Source organism: Balaenoptera ricei, chromosome 8 (assembly GCF_028023285.1).
Source record: "Balaenoptera ricei isolate mBalRic1 chromosome 8, mBalRic1.hap2, whole genome shotgun sequence".
Classification (NCBI taxonomy): Eukaryota; Metazoa; Chordata; class Mammalia; order Artiodactyla; family Balaenopteridae; genus Balaenoptera; species Balaenoptera ricei.
In genome coordinates this window covers 100,897,844-100,916,279 of record NC_082646.1, presented here as the reverse complement: position 1 = coordinate 100,916,279, position 18,436 = coordinate 100,897,844, and the positions used below count along the sequence as shown (strand labels likewise).

Sequence of the window (18,436 nt, the reverse complement as noted above, 5' to 3'; positions counted from 1 at the left end):
CCCCGCCACCAAGTAGCTGCACCCCCAAACATTTACTGAACGGGGCCTGAGACAGACTCTATGATTAGATCAGGGCAAACCAGTCCCATTCCTGGAAAAGCTCATCGAAGCCGGTGCCCTATTGCTATTACTGATAGTTGAGACGATAATGGCGCCAGCTGGCATTTATGGAGCACTTTCTGTATGCCAGTCAGCATGCCTGGCTGGGGCATGCTGGGGGCTCCCCATGCATTTTCTCATGGAATCTCAATCACAATCCTCTGAGGTATTTATTGTCCCCATTTGGCGCAAGAGAAAATTCAGGCCTTGAAAGCTACTAAATCGTTGTTGATCACAAAGCAGCAGAAAGGAGATTACGGACCAGTCCCTTCACCTCTCTGTGCCTCAGTGCTAAAATGGCCATAATTAAAAGGATGAAGAGGGAGCCCAGCACAGTGGATGACAGTACAGTGGACGGCTTGGAAGAACTTGCTGGAATCTGGGTAAAAGACTAGAGCCCCTAAAAAGAGTATGTCCCAACCAGGTGTGACCAACACTGAGAGAGGAGCCCGTTTTTGGCTTCACAAAGTGATGTGTTCCCGAACAGCTGTGTGAATACCCAGCTTTCAGAAAGCCAACCCTCCTCGCCCCGGGCATGGCACCACCATTTCAGTAGGTTTCCTGGGTTCTTCCTCCTGCCTCATTCCTGCTGGGCTGCCTGTCACTGCCTCTGAAGGCATTATCTCTAGGCTTATGCCCTGGGGCCTCTAAACACTCTAAAGGCTGAAAATTGCTCCAGGGAGGTGGTGGGAGGGGGAACTGAGCAGTGAATCCCTTTGTAATGGGATTTCCCTTTGACCCAGGTCTATCTCTTGTGTGGAACTTGGCATATCTGGCCTCACTCCTAATAAACACTAAGCCTTTCCTTCAACTTCACATCCCCTGCAGTAGAGCTCAGCACCACACATATCACATTAACACTGGCTTCCTGTCCCACCAGGCAGGGTGGGAAAAGTGTCAGTTATTCCCATTTTGTGGAGGAGGAGGACACAGGGAGGGACACAGGGAGCTTGGCCCGGGAGTACAGTGCTTGCCCCATCACAGCATCCCTAAAGAGCACTCACTGAATAAGCAGAGGTGGAACGTGAATCCTCTTCTGAGACCTAGCAATGTGGCTATTTGTCACATCTATAAATGCGCTTGTTAGTTTAGATCTACTGTCTCACAAGAGGAAGTCAGTGACACAATCACCTGGGCATGGAAGGACAGCTGGGCCCCCCTACTAACTAAGACTACGTTACCCCCTCAGGGACATTTGGCAATATCTGGAGACATTTTTTATTGTCACAAGTTGGGGGAGGTGGGTACTGGGATCTATCGGGCAGAGGCCAGGAATGCTGCTAAACGTCTTACAGGGCACAGGATAGTCCCCCAAACAAGGAATTATCAGGCCCCAAATGAGGTTGAGAAACCCTGCTCTAAAGGAAAAGAAGCTGTCCCCAACCACACTGGGAGACAAGCTCAAAGCCAAAATGCTAGATTCCAGGGGACAGCAAAGGCTAATCGCTACATGTGTCTCTTCCAAAGGAAATCAAAAGGCTGGTCACAAACTCTGTGGTCAGACAGAGGCTGAGGGTCTGAGTCTTAACCCCACCCAACACGTGATCCTTTTTTTTTTGCAATGTTTACTGATATTTAATATGTACTAAATACATACCTTATCTTATGTACTTCCTATAACAGCCCTAGAGCTGAGTCATATAATCACCACTACTTTATAGATGAGCAAATAAGGCAGAGAGGTTAAACAACATGGTAAAACAAGGAATTCCCAAGCAGCCTTCTTCCTCTAGAGCCCTAGCTCTTAACCACTGCACATACTGTCTCTCAGTCCCAGGAACAAGCCCAGAATAAGACGATCAACCAAAGTGACTTCAAGCTATCTGATGTCCGCCCTCACAGGGATGGACTCCCAGTAGCCAGATACAGTGAGGCTGAATTGGACGTTATGACTGATTTGAGAGACGCACATGTCTGAGCTATGAAAACAATTTCAGCGTCAGGTCTGAACTATAATAAGGATGCAGGATCAGAGATGGTTTTGGGTAGAGTGGTTTGCAGGAGGAGATGACCTTGAGGAATGGATTGAGGCATGAAGTCAGAAGATGGGTGCTTGATGAGGAGGCCAAGCTATATGCAGCAGGGCTGGTATAGCAAACTAAGAAAGACAGGCTACCCAAGGCCTATCCCGAGGCCGTCGGTATGAGACACCCAAGAGTTTGGGGCTTTGAGACCTAACCCTGACCGATCTGAGACCTTTGGATTATGGCATCTCCCCCATCCAGGGGCCCCAAGCTGTACCCACCCCTCCCCAGCCTCTGAGAGCTGTCACCATCAAAGACCCAGAGACTCTCTCTTCTGATTCCAGAAACCCGGTCCACCCATCCCAAGCTCTGACAGCCCTCCTGAACCACCAGAAGCCCCCTCCCCCTTTCAAGACTCACCCAGAGAACGTGTCCTTCAATCTGAAGGCCCTGGGACTGCTTCCACTACCCTGTGCTTTGAACCCAGACCTCTCAGCAGGAAACATCCCCCTAGACTACACTCCAGCTTGCAGCCCTCAGCTTCCTTCGAGGGCTCGGGGGCCCTCACATCCTATTCTGGTCTCAGAAGCAGAGCAACCCACCAGAAGGTTTTTGTGGACCTTGAGCCTTTTTTCTCATTTCGAAGCTCTTAACCCTCCATCCTGTATAGAGACCTACATCCCGGGAGTCTGAGGGTTGAGCACCCTCCCCCAATCTGAGGACGTATTTCATACCACCCACCACCCCAGCTCTAGCTCAGGACCCTCCCTTCCTTGGCCCAGGCTTGGAGTTCAGCTCTTCTCTATCTCTCCCATCCCAGGGACAGGCACACCCCTTTATAGCCTTAGCGCAGAGCTGATCCTCAGCCTTTCCCACTTTCGGCTCTGATACCCTAATACTCAGTCCTTGAACCCAGTCTCAAACTCTCAGCTCTTCACCCCGATCTGAGTTTCATCCCCCTGCCCAGGTCTTAGGCTCTCAATTCCTCCTACATCCGTCACTTGCACTCAGTACCCACAATTCCACTCACCGGGTCAGGGTCCAGCGAGGAATCCATCCCTGGGATATGCCCAGCCCCCTTTCCTCTTAGGATGAGCTCTCTAGCCCTGCAAAACAGGCGCAGATGCGAAGCACCCCCCAACCATACTAGCAGATCCCCACGGGAGATCCTGGAGGAGAGAGTCCTGGGGGTGCAAAGTAGATGGTCTGGCCTCACAACCAGGGTCACCTGACCCATTGTGCCACAGAGAGGGGAGCGGGAGGGGGCTCTGAAGGGCTGGGAGCTGCTGGCCACATGCTCCTTCCCACCCATGTGACTCTTCTCCCTTGGAGATTCCTCGCTGTCACCTCCCCACCGCTGCTCCCCGTATGCCTTCTGGAAGAGGAAGGGACAAGCCCTCCTATCCAGGGTCAGAGCCTCAGCGCCCTGCCTTCTGCATGATCCCAAAGCACAACTGGTGAGGCGGAGGGGGCCGCCTCCCCCTGACTCCCACCCCCTGGGTCAGGCAGAATGGCTGGCCTGTGCTGCCTCTGCACACAGGAAGTCACCCTCCTTCAACACACTGCCTGGAGGCCTGCCTTCCCACCCCACCCTGGAAATCTGGATCTCCCTTGGGCAGTTTTCTATAAAGTCTGCAATAATCTCAAAAAAAAAAAAAGAAAGAAAGAAAGACAGGCTAGGCTGGAGAGTACTAGATCTAAAAGATGGGATTAGTGCTTGTTAAGTATTTCCTGCCCGAAGCAAGGATTTGATGGATTGGGATGGCCTCACCACATGGAGAAAAGACAAACAGGACCATTACTCTCCTCCAGTAAAGGCTGGCTTTGGCTGGTTGTATGTTCCCTCTCTCTCTCATGATCTCCTGCTCTAGCTTAATTAACATTATTGTCTTTTAGAGATCGTTATGATTCAAAGTGAATATAGGCCCACATCTTCAGACGTGCCAACATGTCATCTTAAATAAGAGCTCCTGTCCTGCATCCTTACAATTTCTCTTCACATGGCAGGATTTGGTGACCACTCTAGACAACAATACTCCTGGGCACTAAGGCAGAAGTTGTTTGAACACCTGCACAGCAAGTCTCCTTAACCTTGGGCACATGGCAACTGCAGCCCCAGAGTCAGGAGGCATTGTGTTAATATGGGTGAGCTGGGAGCGAACATTTAAGCCACAATCCAGATTGGGTGCCTTAAACACCTTCCCTTCATTTAACCCTAATAACATGTGGCCCAGCAATTATTATCCATTTTCCAGATGATGTAACAAGTTCCAAGCCATGGCTGTAGAGAAGAACACAGATCTGGGTCCATGTTTCTGCTGACACCAGAGCCCACGCCCTTTTCCATGCTTCTCTTCTTATGGGACACCCTAAAGGCATGTCATCCATGCCCAATTTCAAGCTCTATGAAATCCAAATTCATTCACAACAGGAAAGCCAGGACCCCAACATGATGCCATTATTTCATTCATTTGATCTGGGCCAAGGCCCCAAAGTTTCAGGCAGCCTTTACCACTTATGGCTCCAGGACCTAAAATCCACAGCAAAATCACTCTTATCTTCTGTGGTTTGGGGAAGCATTTCATTCCTGACATGTCGTGGCACTTGAGCAGCAAGTATCAATGTGCCTCCCATCCCACAGGAAGATGACCCTCCCACCTGTGAGAATGGCCCTCAAGCCTGCTGTCCTTCCAGGAGACTCACACACACCCTGGCCCATGTAGGCAATCCTCCCAGATCTCCCTGTGTCCCCAAGGAAACCCACCACTAGCTGAGGTTCTGGCACAGTGTGTGGCCATGGACCAGATTATAACTCTCTGGCCTCGGTTTCCTTCCCTGTACCTACATCATAGGATTACACGAGTTAATACGTACAAAGTGCTGACAACAATTCATAATAACTATTCAACCTATGGTAGCTACTATTTTTATTATCTTCACTTATCCTAAGGCAATCATCAGAGATGTGTTCAGAGATTTAATCACAAAGTCATCTGAATAGTCTTTATTACAGCAAAAAGTTTTGGAAACAAACCAGACAACAGGATGAATGAGATAAATTAAGGCACCTCCATATAATGCAATGGGATGCAACAGCTGAAAGTTAGAGAAGGGAAGAATATTTACTCTCAAGGGAAAAATGTTTGCAACATAGTATCACTACTTTACAAAATGCCCCTGAGAAGAGCAGAGGAGAGTGAACTCACACCCCCAGAGGGTCTGCAGGGTACAGATTTCTTTGTTGTCTCCTGTATTTGCTGAAATTCTTCTGGATGCAACCATGTTTGTTTGTTTGTTTAAAGAAAAAAAAATTTTTTTCAAAAGACTTTCTACTGAGTAACAGTGACCCTCCAGGAAGAAGCCTCATGTTTATGCTGTGACCTCCTGGGGTACCCCTAGGGATGCATCTAACCCAATAAAAAAAAAATGCAAAATATGAATTACAAAGCATGTGTAGGATGGAATCCTATTTTAGGAGAAAGAGATAGATAGAACAAGCATAAAAAGAGACAAAGATCACCCATCATAAAATGGTACCAGGAATTAATTTCAGGAGAGTGGAATTACAGATAATTTTGCTTTCCTCTTTTTTTTTTTAATTTTATTTTATCTTTATTTATTTTTGGCTGCATTGGGTCTTCCTTGCTGCACGCGGGCTTTCTCTAGTTGCGGCGAGTGGGGCTACTCTGTTGTGGTGCACGGGCTTCTCACTGCGGTGGCTTCTCTTGTTGCGGAGCACGGGCTCTAGGCGCGCGGGCTTCAGTAGTTGTGGCACGTGGGCTCAGTAGTTGCGGCTCACGGGCTCTAGAGCGCAGGCTCAGAAGTTGTGGCACTTGGGCTCAGTTGCTCCGCGGCATGTGGGATCTTCCCTGAGCAGGGCTCGAACCCGTGTCCCCTGCACTGGCAGGCGGATTCTTAACCACTGCGCCACCAGGGAAGTCCCTGCTTTCTTTTTTATTTATCTATATTTTCAAATTTTTTATATTTAAAAAAAAGAAAAAAACAGAACTGACTCATAGGGGAATCAAATTGATCTCTGGATCAGGATCCTCCAGTCAACTGCGCTAACAGCCCCCAGACAGTGCAGATCACCATGAGTGGAATGAGGGCAGCATGGCCTGGAGGTAAAAAAAAAAAGTCTAGGCCGTGAGTCTGAGTCCTCCACTGTCCACCAGATGCGTGAAGCCCTCAGAGCCCCAGCTCCCCTGAGACAGTCCTAAGTTCTCATTCAAAGTAGACAACACACTGGACGGTAACTGTTAGCTCCCTAACAAACCTATTTACCAAAGAACGCAGAGCATGGCCAATAGCTTGTCCCACTGGGGTGGTCCCCCCGAATTATCCAGAAGGGCAACTACTTAAAGTCAGGCCTCCTCAGTCGCCAGTCAATCCCCTCTCCTCCTAAGGGCCTTCCTGGACCAGCCACTGCATAATGGTTTTCAGTCATATATGGGGGCACTGATTATGCACATTTGGGGACTTTATACTGGTTTTCCACTGTCCCTGGAAACAGACACCACCTCCATGCCCACCCCCACCCCACACCTTCCATCACTCCATTCCCGATAATAATGGCTTCCAGGTTTTTTGGTAATGATTGACGCCATGATTAATTCAATTTATATGCAATTCAGTATATACACACACACATACACACACATATATATAACTGAAACAAGTTTCATAAAGGAATACTTACCCTTCCTACATACAGTAGATGCCAATATTTTCTCTTCTATCATTTTTAATAGATAGAATAGAATATATTCTATCTATTAAAATCAATATTCTATCTATTAAAATCACTAAACTGATTTTATGACCCATGGTTTTAAATATACTGCTTTACAACAAGCAAGTCTATGATTTGGTTTTCTAAACCACACTTTAAAAGAACATTTTCTGGGACATATTAGGGAGACCCATATACAACTACTGGTATCAAAGGACCAAAAACAGTAATTTCATATGGTTCAACCTAATAATTACGTATGAACCAAACTAGGGGACTCAACTGCCCCATTTGCCTCTTGAAAGCTAATTCTAAATTTGACTAATGTTAAAAACTGGGCTACACAATGAATGTACATTATTATTGCACAAAAGACAGATGGCACCTGAAATGGACTGGACAAGTCACTGAGGGTCTGAGCCACACCTTAAATGGGAATAACAATGACAAATTCACAGGGATGCTATGAGAACTGAATGAGTTCATATATGTTGAAGGTCTTGCAAACTATAAGGTAAAAATAATATTCTCGTTTTTGTAAGTAGTAAAGTATGCCAGTGTCTTGGCAAAATAAGACCACGAGTGTGGTCCATGCTTAGTGGGGAAGGAATAACCGCCATGACACAAGGACGTGAAAACGTAGTAGCCCCTCAGCCAGTAGCAGGAAATGCAGCATCACCTTGCTGCCATGGAAACAGGGTCGCATGGTCCACACAGACTCCCTCAACTTCCCATCTCCTGCAATTAGAGCCAAGGATTATGTCTTTAAACTTTCAGTTGGTGGCATAAAATAAGTCCTCTTGGTCCTACAGAAAATGTCCCCAGAGATAGGAGGTGGCCACAGCCAGAGCTGGCCAGGTCACAAGAGAAAGAGAGACGCTCAAGGAGGACCCTGGTGCTTTAAAGGACATGGTCAATATTCCTGTCCTCTTTTGGGGCAAAGACCACACTGGCCATTCTTCAGTCATATCTTGTTCATTTGACCTATATTAATTCAATTATATTAACTTGTCAAAAGAGAAATATAATTTAAATTATGCTAGCCGAGTAGCCTACACTGCTTCACATTATACATTTTAATATATATATAAACACATATATATGTATGTATGTATACTATCCATTGTGGATTTAATCTCTTAAATCCAATTTAAAAATTTTTGTAACACAATTTTTACAATTCATAATTACGGCCTTTTGCCCTAACTTTAAAAATCTAATTCTTGAGAAAATGAAGCAATGTTCTTACATTTCTATATCCATTTACAAGAAACTTTAATATAATGTGATCCCATTTAACTTATCTAACTACCCTGTGTGAGAGGTACCACTACTACTATTAGCATTTTAGAAATGTGAATGCCAAGGATCAGAAAGGTTAAGGCACCTGCCCAAAGCACACAGCTAGTTAGATGGTGGAGCTAGGAGTCCAATCTGGCAGGCTGGCTCTCAGGTCTATACTCTCTTCATCACCCAGGGGTCTTATTTATCTCTGAGTTCCTAAGGACAAGGGCTGCATCTAAAATAATTGGAAAATATATGTAAGTGAAACACAAATTAGAGACAAAGGACTAACTTCCTCAATTTCCAAAGCGCTGTACAAATTGATAACAAAAAGACAATCTTTTTTTTTTTTTAATGAACAGGGAGTTAACCCCCGCCCCCCCAAAAAGAAGGAATTAATGCAAATAGCCCAAAACAAGAAAAAAATGCTCAACTAACTCAAAATTGAAGATATAACTAAAAGTAACAGGATACAATTTTTTACCTCTCAGGCTGGCACACATTTACAAATTTAACAATCCTCAATTCAGCTGAGAGTATGGAGAAACAAGACACTCTCCAAGCCTACGCATGCAGGTACAAACTGGGGAAAATTTAACAGCTATCAAATTTTTGAACGCATGTACCCTCTAACCCAGCCATCCTAAAATTAGAAATTTACCCTATGGATATTCCTGTGAAGGTTACAAGAAATATGTATCAAAGACACTCTCTGAAGCATGATTCGTAAAAAGGGGGGCAGGGTGTCTAAAAACAACTTAACTGTCCATTGACAGGAGAATGGCCAAATAAACTATGGTAAAGTCACACATCAGAATATTAGGCAGTCATTTAAAGAAATGAGTTAAAACTATGGGCACAGATATGAAATAATCTCCAAGATAACTAAGTATTAATAAATTAAAAGCCTAAGTAGAAAACAATGTATATATAATGTTTCCTTTAATGTAACTTTTTAAAAAGCTGAACATAGCTACTTGTCTACATCACATAGAAACTTTTTTTTTCTGGGAGGAAACCAAGGTTACCGAAGGGTTATCTCTTTGAAGAGGACTGATATTTTTCTAAATGTTACAGTTTTAGATTGGAGGGTTTTTAACCTGGGCTTCATGGTCTACTTTAAAGAGTCTGTGAAACCCCTGAAATTGGATACCAAATTGTAAATGCGTGCATTTCTTTTAGGGAAAGGATTCTTCGCTTTTGCATACCCTGTAAGGGTCTTAAACCTCTCCCTCCCCTGAAAGATTAAGAACCACTGTGTTGGACTCCGTATTGGTGCTGAGTTTTAATATTCACTCACTTCTTTGCTCAGAAGCCATGAAATAACACTAGACTGTGACCAGCACAGGCACTCAGAAAAACACCACCCCATCCCTGCCCTGGAGAAGGAGATAGTTTGTGGCATAATAATGACATTGTCTGCTCAAGCCTCAGAAATGGCAACAGGGGACAGCTTCCCTCTAACAGGAAGAAGGAAAAGTGGAACTGAAAATTATTTGCATGTTTAAAATTAGACCTTCTGTGGGAACTGACACTACTTCGCTTTCAAAGTGACCCCCCATCTGCTGTCTCATTGCCACCACCCGTCACCCAGGCATTTACATGCCGTGGAAATTCTGAGACAACAGGATGACTATTAAGGAATCCTATCACTCATAAGGAAGTAATAACAAATTTCCTACAGCTCCCGTCTTCCAAGGGGTCACCAGAAAAGCCACTGGAATGCCATACGAGGAGGTGACAAAATTGCTGTGGACTCCTCTGGTCTGAGAGACCTGCAGCTTCCAGGGATCTCCACTTAGAGACTCTCTGCCCCTCTCATGACCTCTCCTTCCCTGGCAAATCCAGTGCCAGCCCTTTCTGTGGAGGGGCAGCAAAGACATCACATGCACGGCCTGTATCACACCTGTGACTGGTTAGCTGGGGGTGATGAGAATGATGTCAGCCCCACAGCCTGTAAGAGTCACGAAGCCAGGCTGCTTCTCTTGCTCATCACCAGGGCCTCTACTCAATGCCTGTCCCACATCCAGTATGTCCCCAATTTAAGCAATTTATCACATTTACACGTGTGCCGTAACCACACCATCTGTATATCATTCTGTACCCGATATTTTTCTTTAGCTTAACTTTTTATTAAGTTTAAACAAATGTATTTACCATGACCCTCACGGGTTTGACATCTCACTTATAATTTTTTTACTAACGCTCCCCTAAAATAAATAATTATTAACATTTTTCTAAAATGTTTTGTGAGCCAAGTTCATTTTGCACACCACTAGGGTTATTCCGCAGCACTGTGTGGGAGACGCGTAATAAATATTTGTTACATGAATTAATGATTTGAAGCCCCACCTCCTCTCCGCAGATAGCAGCAGCCACAGCTAGCAACTGAGACTCGGAATTTACAGAGCAGTTCCTCTTCTATCTTACTTGATCCTCTCAGCCACCCAGTGAAGCAGGAAGTATTAGTCCCATTTTCCAGATAAGGAAATGAGGAGTCACAGAGGTTAAGTGGCTTGCCCAAGTTTATGCAGCTACTGACTGGCTGAGCGAGGACCTAAACCCAGGTCTTTCCATCCCAGATCCCATTCTGTCTCCTCTTAAGCAGGCCTGCCTCACATACTCAGGCTCCCAAAGAAACATGAGCAGGAAAGGGGGTTCCTGGGCTGTCTGTGTTACAAATGGAGTAGATTCTACAGGGTTTAGAACGCAGAGAACCCAAAATGACTCCCTGCCCCATGAGGGTTCAGGCCCCACAAGACTGTCCTTCACCACAAGTCAGTCACCTCCTCTCTTTTTTTTCCCCTCTTTTTTTTTTATTGAAGTATAGTTGATTTACAATGTTGTGTTAATTTCTGCTGTACAGCAAAATGATTCATTTATACCTATATATACATTCTTTTTAAAATTCTTTTCCATGATGGTTTATCACAGGAATATTGAATATAGTTCTCTGTGCTATACAGTAGGACCTTGCTGTTTATCCATTCTGTGTATAATACTTTGCATCTGCTAACCCCAAACTCCCACTCCATCACTCCCCTACCCCCCACCCCTTGGCAACCACAAGTCTGCTCTCTATGTCTGTGAGTCTCTTTCTGTTTCATAGATAGGCTCATCTGTGTCACCTCCTCTCTTAGTTGCACACTGAAGACTTTTGTAAAACACATGAATTCTTCCAGCACAGGACAGTAAACTGGAGCAGCAGAGATGGCAAACCCACCTCTGCCATATACTAGTTATGAATCTTTGGTAAGTTCTGAACCTCAGTTTTCTCCCGGATAGAACGGGATCAGGGAATTCCCTGGAGGCCCAGTGGTTAGGACTCAGTGCTTTCACTGCTGGGGCCCAGGTTCGATCCCTGGGCAGGGAACTAAGATCCTACAAGCCACTCGGTGTGGCCAAAATTTAAAAAAAAAAAAAAAAAAATTAAAATAAAATAAAATGGGACCATGAACAGCACCTACCTCTCAGTTATTTCTGCAATGGTCAAATGAGATAATGCATTAAAACCCTTAGTGCCTGCCACATATAAAGTTACCTATTAATTAATGTTATCAGCAGCATTCTATTAGAAGGGAAATGCACAGAAAATTGCCTCTTACCCTACACTCAAAATAATTCCCTTGGCCAAGCAGTGAATGAACTAAGTAAGTAATTGCCGATGATGTGCTGGCTAAACCCAGGCTTACAGTCATTCAGCAACTCTACCTGGGCCTCAACCCCAAGCAAAAATTACTTTTAGGAGCTAAATAACCTCTTTGCTGACCGAAATTGCTCGCTCAGGAGCCAGGATTCTCTCTGCTTAGGAAACCTTGGGTGTTCTGTGGTTATCTTTACCGTGGGGCTAAACTTGAAGTCGGCTCAAAGTCACAGTCTAACCATAAACCAATTTGCTGTTTTCTTAAATTGTCTGCAAACAAAACATAATCGTTTGGTTTTTCCATTGTTGTTCTGAAGCAAAACAAAAATATTTAAAGTCACGCCTATGAGAATTTAACAAGGAATTTCAAGGGGAGTCAAAATATTTTTTTGTACCCTGGATGAAACAGGTAGGTAAGAGGGCTTAAGGATTAGCTACAGTAGACAATAAACACAAACAGCTATTATTCACCAGGAAACAAAACACAAAGGAAAAGCAAATCCAAAACACTATAAGACCAACAAAACAGCTATCAGTCACCAGTTCTTTGTTTTTCATTTTAAAGCAGCCCACTATCAAGCTGATTTTATAAAGAATCTGTCAGGACTGCTTTTCTCCAAAGAAGGAGGCAAGGGGGAAAAACTGTTTTGTCACATTGCCTAAAACATACACACAAACCAAAATTAGTGGGCAAAAATGCTACAAGAATGGGTGAAGTCACTGCACCCAGCAAAGTCCTCATATTGGAATCATCTCTGGCCATCCTTCCTGTCTTGGAGAAGGGGAATGAGAAGCCAGGTTTAAAAATTGCTTTTTTGGGGCTTCCCTGGTGGCGCAGTGGTTGAGAATCTGCCTGCCAATGCAGGGGACACGGGTTCGAGCCCTGGTCTGGGAAGATCCCACATGCCGCGGAGCAACTGGGCCTGTGAGCCACAATTACTGAGCCTGCGCGTCTGGAGCCTGTGCTCCGCGACAAGAGAGGCCACGGTAGTGAGAGGCCCGCGCACCGCGATGAAGAGTGGCCCCCGCTTGCCGCAACTAGAGAAAGCCCTCGCACAGAAACGAAGACCCAACACAGCCATAAATAAAATAAATAAATTTTTTAAAAATTGCTTTTCCAGCCCTACTAAGCATTGAGTCTTCCAGCTTCTCCGCTTCCTGGCTTCCATACCCATCGTCATTAATGCCCAGAGCTTCATCTTTTCTATAACTTGGCCATTTTTTAAGCTGCTACAGTTGATTCCATTTTAAAACACACACCATCCAAGCCTTACAAAACCAACCAAGTGTTAGGGAGGCAGTCAGATAACTTCACCCACATTTCCTATATGTATTGTACAAGCTTCAGAAATCTCAAATATGACTTTCAATCTCAAATATGATTCGACTTTGAAAAACTCAATTTACACCCACAGTTTCAGGAGTACACAGTGAGGCAGGGCTGTGCCTATAGTAAAATTAAGAACAAAGAGAAAACATGGCCAAAAAAACAGCATCATGAAAATCTGAGGCACAGGCAAGTGACACAGGTTCCAGTCCCAGCTCCTCTACAGTCTTGCCAGGTGACCTAAGCCCAATGCTGTCTTCCCTGGGCCTCAATAGCCTTATCTAAAAAAAAAGAAAAGAAAAAGAAAAGAAACAAACAGAAGAACAAAGAAAAAGGACTTTGAGCTATCTTGAAGTCTGGTCCAGCTCAAAAACGCACTGATTCCCTGAAATACCCAATATCAAAATAAACCGTCAAATGTGGATTTTGAAGATGCTTTTTCAGAGAGCCTTTTAGACTTCCTATTTTATAATGTATCCAAAAATGAGAAATAAAGAGCCCTCTTGAGTTTCTACGGGACAAATTAGAGAGGAAGGAAATATCTGAATAGGGGACAAGTATAGCGTGGCAAGATGCTATTGAAACACAAGGAAGGATTGGGCAAGAAATAAATTTACCCAAGAAACTTTTCGCTGATTCAAAGCACAGCTAGCAACCATCAGGGCCCAAGCAAAACCATAAATAATATAATAAAATATATATGTACCAAAGTAAACTAAAAATAAATGAAGTACTTCTTTAGCATCAACTTTGGTACAAGAGATCTTCAATATGAGGCAATATTTTTTTAATCTCATATACTATTCTCCATGAATTTCCTTACAGGGTCAGGGAGAAGACAGTCCATACACACTGTATGTTAATGTTAACCCCATCTGGACACACTTTAATGTTTACAAAGCTCTTTCAGACACTGGCCAGTGAAAGTCCCTCAAACAACTCTATGGGGCAGGTGGTCCCATGCTACAAAAGCTATTAACTGAGGATGGAGGAGACGGAAGAGCAAGTCCAACCTGAACCTGGCCCTGGAGCTGGTCTTCTGACACCTAATCCAATATTCTCTGCAGGAGGTCACAGAGCCTTCCAGGCCTTCAGGAGAGCCTGTTCAAAAGCCTGCCGAGGAAAACTGCGAGGGGACATTGGCAACCAGAGCGTCCTTTGGGTGCTGAGAGTTATCGCAGCCCCCAGGCCCCAGCTGCCTTCTTGTCCTGCCTGCTGGGCTGCATTGCTGCCCCAAGGCTGATGTTTCTGCTCTCAGACAATCTTTTTATTTGTGCTTGAAAAGTTTTCCCTCGTAATAACCTACAATGGAAAAGAATCGAAAGTATACATATAGATACATACATATATATGTATACCCGAATCACTTTGCTGTACACCTGAAACTAATACAATATTGTAAATGAACTACACTTCAATTTAAAAGAAAGAAAGAAAGAGAAAGGAAGGGACCTGGGAAAAAAAAAAAAAAAAAAAACAGTTTTCCCTGAAGCCAGGTTCCATACCCAGCCAGTAACTCACTTCCCAGGTTTTCAAACATCATGTCCTCAGAGCCGCTGTCTGCATAAAAGAAGCAAGGTTTTTCCTTTACAAAATGCACAACAGGGGTATCATCAGGGCCCTTTCCACTGCGAGTTCAAGACCCTAGCAGTCTCCTAGAAAGCTGTGAGGACGAACCCGCTGGCTCAGCTCCCGCCGCAGGGCTGGGTGATTCTGCTTTTTCACTTCTCTCCTTCCAGTTCCCTATCTGTGAAATGGGGACATCTCCCAGCTGCCCGGCCTCACCCCGTGGGAACACCGTGAAGGGGAAACAGCGCTTTCAGAAAGATCGTCACCAAAACGGCAGGCACAGCATTATCTGAAAAGCGAAGCTAGAAAACAGGGCGGGGAGGAGGGGGAGCCGGCGCCCACAAAGCACGAACTAAGCATCCAGGGAAGCAAGCAGCTTCTCCGGGAAGAGGACCTTCGCCCGGAGGCACGCCTGCGAGTGGCCACCTTCTCCCGAGGCTGGGAACTTTCCCCAGAAGCAGCGCCCTCTGCCCGGAGGCCCCGCGCCTCTCCCACTGCCCGCCGCCCGGCGCCCGACCCTGCCCCGGCTCCCCGCGGCCGCCGCCGCTGCCCTTCGGCCCGGCCCCTCGGGCCCCCGCAGGCCGGGTCGGAGGTCGGCCGCGGCTCGGCCAGGCCCGCCCGGCTCCGCGTCGGGAGCCCTCCGCAAACACGCCCCCTCCGGCCGCCTCGGGCTGGCGAGCCGGGCCCGCGCCGGCCAGATGTGACCAGCTCGGGTCAGGGCCGGGCCAGAGGCGGCCTGCAGCCCGCGCGGGGCCGGCCACGGGGAGGCTCCGGGCGCCCGGGACCCCGAAGCCCACCACCCTCCCTCGCGTACGCGGCAGCCGGGAAAAGGGCTCGGTCGCCGGCGCGCGAGGCCGGCCTCCAGCAGCGGGGGGCCCCGAGGACGCGGACCTTCCGCCACCTCCCCCGATCCCCGCAGGCAGGGCGCACCCGGGCAGGTGCAGGGGCTGCCAGTCCCGCCCCCCACCCTCCTGGCGCCCCCCCCCCGGGCCCACCCAGCTCACCTGGCCCAGGCGCAACAGCAGCAGCAGCGGCGGCAGCGCCCAGCGGAGCCGGGGCGAGCGCGGAGGCGGCCGCGCCTCCCGCGCCGCCTGCTTCATGCCCCGCGCGCCCTGGAACGTGCCCGGGACGCGCGAGTCGGGCCCCGCCGTGCGTCCGAGCCCCGGCGCCCTAGTCGCCGCCTCCAGCCGCCGCCTCCGCCTCCTCCTCCTGCAGCCGGTCCGCCTCGTCCCCGCTCCGCCCGCCCCGGGCTTCCCCGGGGACATGGCAGCAGCGGCAGCGGCGGCGGCCACACGGCGGAGCCTGGCGCGGCTGCAGCGGGGGGGACGCGTCCCTGGGCGCGCAGGGGCTTCGCAGGGCGGAGCGAGCAGCGCCCACCCCCCGCGCGCGGCGCCCTGATCCCGGCTCCGGCGGCTCCGGCGGCTCCCGCCGCCTCCTCCGCGCGTCATGCGGATGGGGCTGCAGGGAGCCTCGGCGAGCGCTCACCCCCCTCCCTCCCCCCTCCCCCTCTGAATATTCATCGCTTCCTCCCACCCCGGCCGGCCGAGCGGCTGCCGAGCACCGCGGCCCATCGCCGCCCTCCCGCTGCAGCCCCCGCCCCCGCCGGGCCGGCCGGGCGGCTGGGAGGGGGCGGCGGCGCTCCCCGCGCGCACCCGGGCGGCTCCCCTCCGGCGGGCAGAGGAAGCGCCCCCGCCTTGCCCGCCCTCTCCGCCCAGCCCTCCCACATTCCTGGGACTCGGCACCCGGGACGCGGCTCTGCGGCTCTCGAGCCACGAGCCCGTACCCCTCGGCCCGGCTCCACGGCCCCGAGTTTGGGTCACCAGATGTTGACCGAGACCCCTGCCGAGGGCACAGCCAGGCCTGCGTTAAGACGGCAACCCAGCGAAGGCCTGGCTGACCTTCGCTGGGTTGCCGGCGAAGGCTTGGAGTGGCAGTGGAGGTGCTTGAACCCCTAAATTGTAGGGGACGTGCAGTGTGTTCTCCCCGTCCCCATCCCCGGACCAGGGAGGCAGAGAGCGGGCATTGGAGCGGGTCCAGTGATTAGGACCCCCGCTCTGCCATATGGTAAACCTGGCTCTGCTAGTAGTACTAGCTGTGTGACCTCGGGAGAGGCATTTCACCTCTCTGGGCCTCCTTTCCTCATCTGTGAAGTGAGGATAATACTAGTACCTGGCTGGAGAGACTTGACCATTACATGAGATAATGAACGGAAAAGTCCTAAACACCCGGCCAGACACCACACATAGTGGGCCTCAGTAAGCAGTAGCTCTTCCAGCAGCTTTCATCACATTTTCAAATAAGTCCACAACCCGAAAGGGGTTAAAGATTACTGCAGATGTTACTGTTATGCCCATGCACACAGGAGGGAACTGAGAATCTGAGATGCTCAGCCTGTTGCCCAAGGAAAAGTAATGAGAGAAAGGGCTAAACCAAGGAGTGCTGGGGAGGGAGAGATGAATTCCAACCAGGGGAGGAGGTGACACCTGAGCTGGGCTTTGAAGGATGGGTTGAATTTCACCAGGAAGATAGAGGGGGGCAGGGGCTCAGGAAGTGGGAGAAACTTGGCAAAAAACGGGAGGCGGATGCTTCAGGCTTGGCCCTTCTGAGAAGCAGCGAATGGGAGGTTGAGGGGTTCATATATAGAGGAGACTTTGAAAGGCAGAATAATAAGTCTGGGCTGGATTCGACGTGCAGCAGATTGTAAACCACCAGGTGCCCAACACCACCACCAGACACCTCTTGTACCTCAGGTTCCCCATCTACGAGAGGGGAACGCATCTTCGCTTAAAGGGTCTAAGCAGCTCCTACAGGGACTGCACACACAGAGAACAGAAGGTAAGGGAACCTCAACTGGACACTCAAACACCCTGCCATCTTTTGTTTAAACACGGTGTAATTGTCGTAATTCACCAGGAATTCTGTTCCTTGCTGACTCCTCACCTTCTTGGGGCAGAGACAGGTGGTTTGAAAGGCATTCCTATCCATGATAGCCGAAGAAAGCATGACTTACTGCTGGTGCTACCGGGTCTTCAGGTTGCCCCAGATACTCACAGACCCTACCGACCCTAAGGATCCACCCAGGCCTCCACTGCTTCATGACAGGTCTGCAAACAGCTCTGGGAACGCCAGCGTGCGCTTGGATTTTTCTCCTGGATGAAATATATGCTCACGGTTGTGTTAGTTGGAACCGGATTTCCCCACAACATGATGATGAAAGAGAATAAACAGTATTTTCAGTAAATGGAGTTACAACCTGAATAATAAACTACCTGTTCAGTCATAAACAGATCACACTGGATTAATGACCTATATGAGACATAAATTAATCCTGAGTAGGTGTGGTATAAACTCCCTGAGGGCAGGGACCGGACCTTTCTCCCCCTGGTTACCCTGCAACACCTCACTCAGTGCCTTACCCATGGCAGGAACTCGGTATTTGTGCAGCTGCATGATTGTATAAATGAATCCAGAGCAGCATGGTGTGAAAGCTCATTTTTCCACAAGGATAAATTAGGGAAGAGTCATTCTCTTTGCAAAAGGACTTGAGATTATGTTCCAGTGTACAGGAAGATCCTCAGATGCCGCCTCTCCTAGAAATTCCCGGATGCCCCAACCCTGAGTTGGGTACCCTTCCCCCTCTGTGCTCTTGTAGCTCCCTGTGCTAACCTTACCTAACCACAGTGGAGTGTAAGTCAGGCCCTTGAAGACAAGGCCTGCATTTTACTTGTCACTGTATCCCCAGCACATAATAATCACTCATATAATATTTATTTAGCTGAATTGAATGCATTCCTTTGAATAGCAAACTAAGGTGTTAA

The 18,436-nt window shown here is 48.1% G+C and overlaps 1 protein-coding gene across 1 annotated transcript in view; it reads right to left on the bottom strand.

Annotated features, from left to right (window-relative positions):
• Positions 1-16,066, bottom strand: part of PTPRJ (protein tyrosine phosphatase receptor type J) — a 165,211-nt gene extending 149,145 nt beyond the window's left edge. Inside the window, exon 1 of the mRNA XM_059929944.1 lies at positions 15,623-16,066. Within this exon, the coding sequence (XP_059785927.1) occupies positions 15,623-16,066 (444 nt within the window). The remainder of the gene's footprint in view (positions 1-15,622) is intronic.
• Between the last annotated feature and the right edge of the window lie 2,370 nt (positions 16,067-18,436).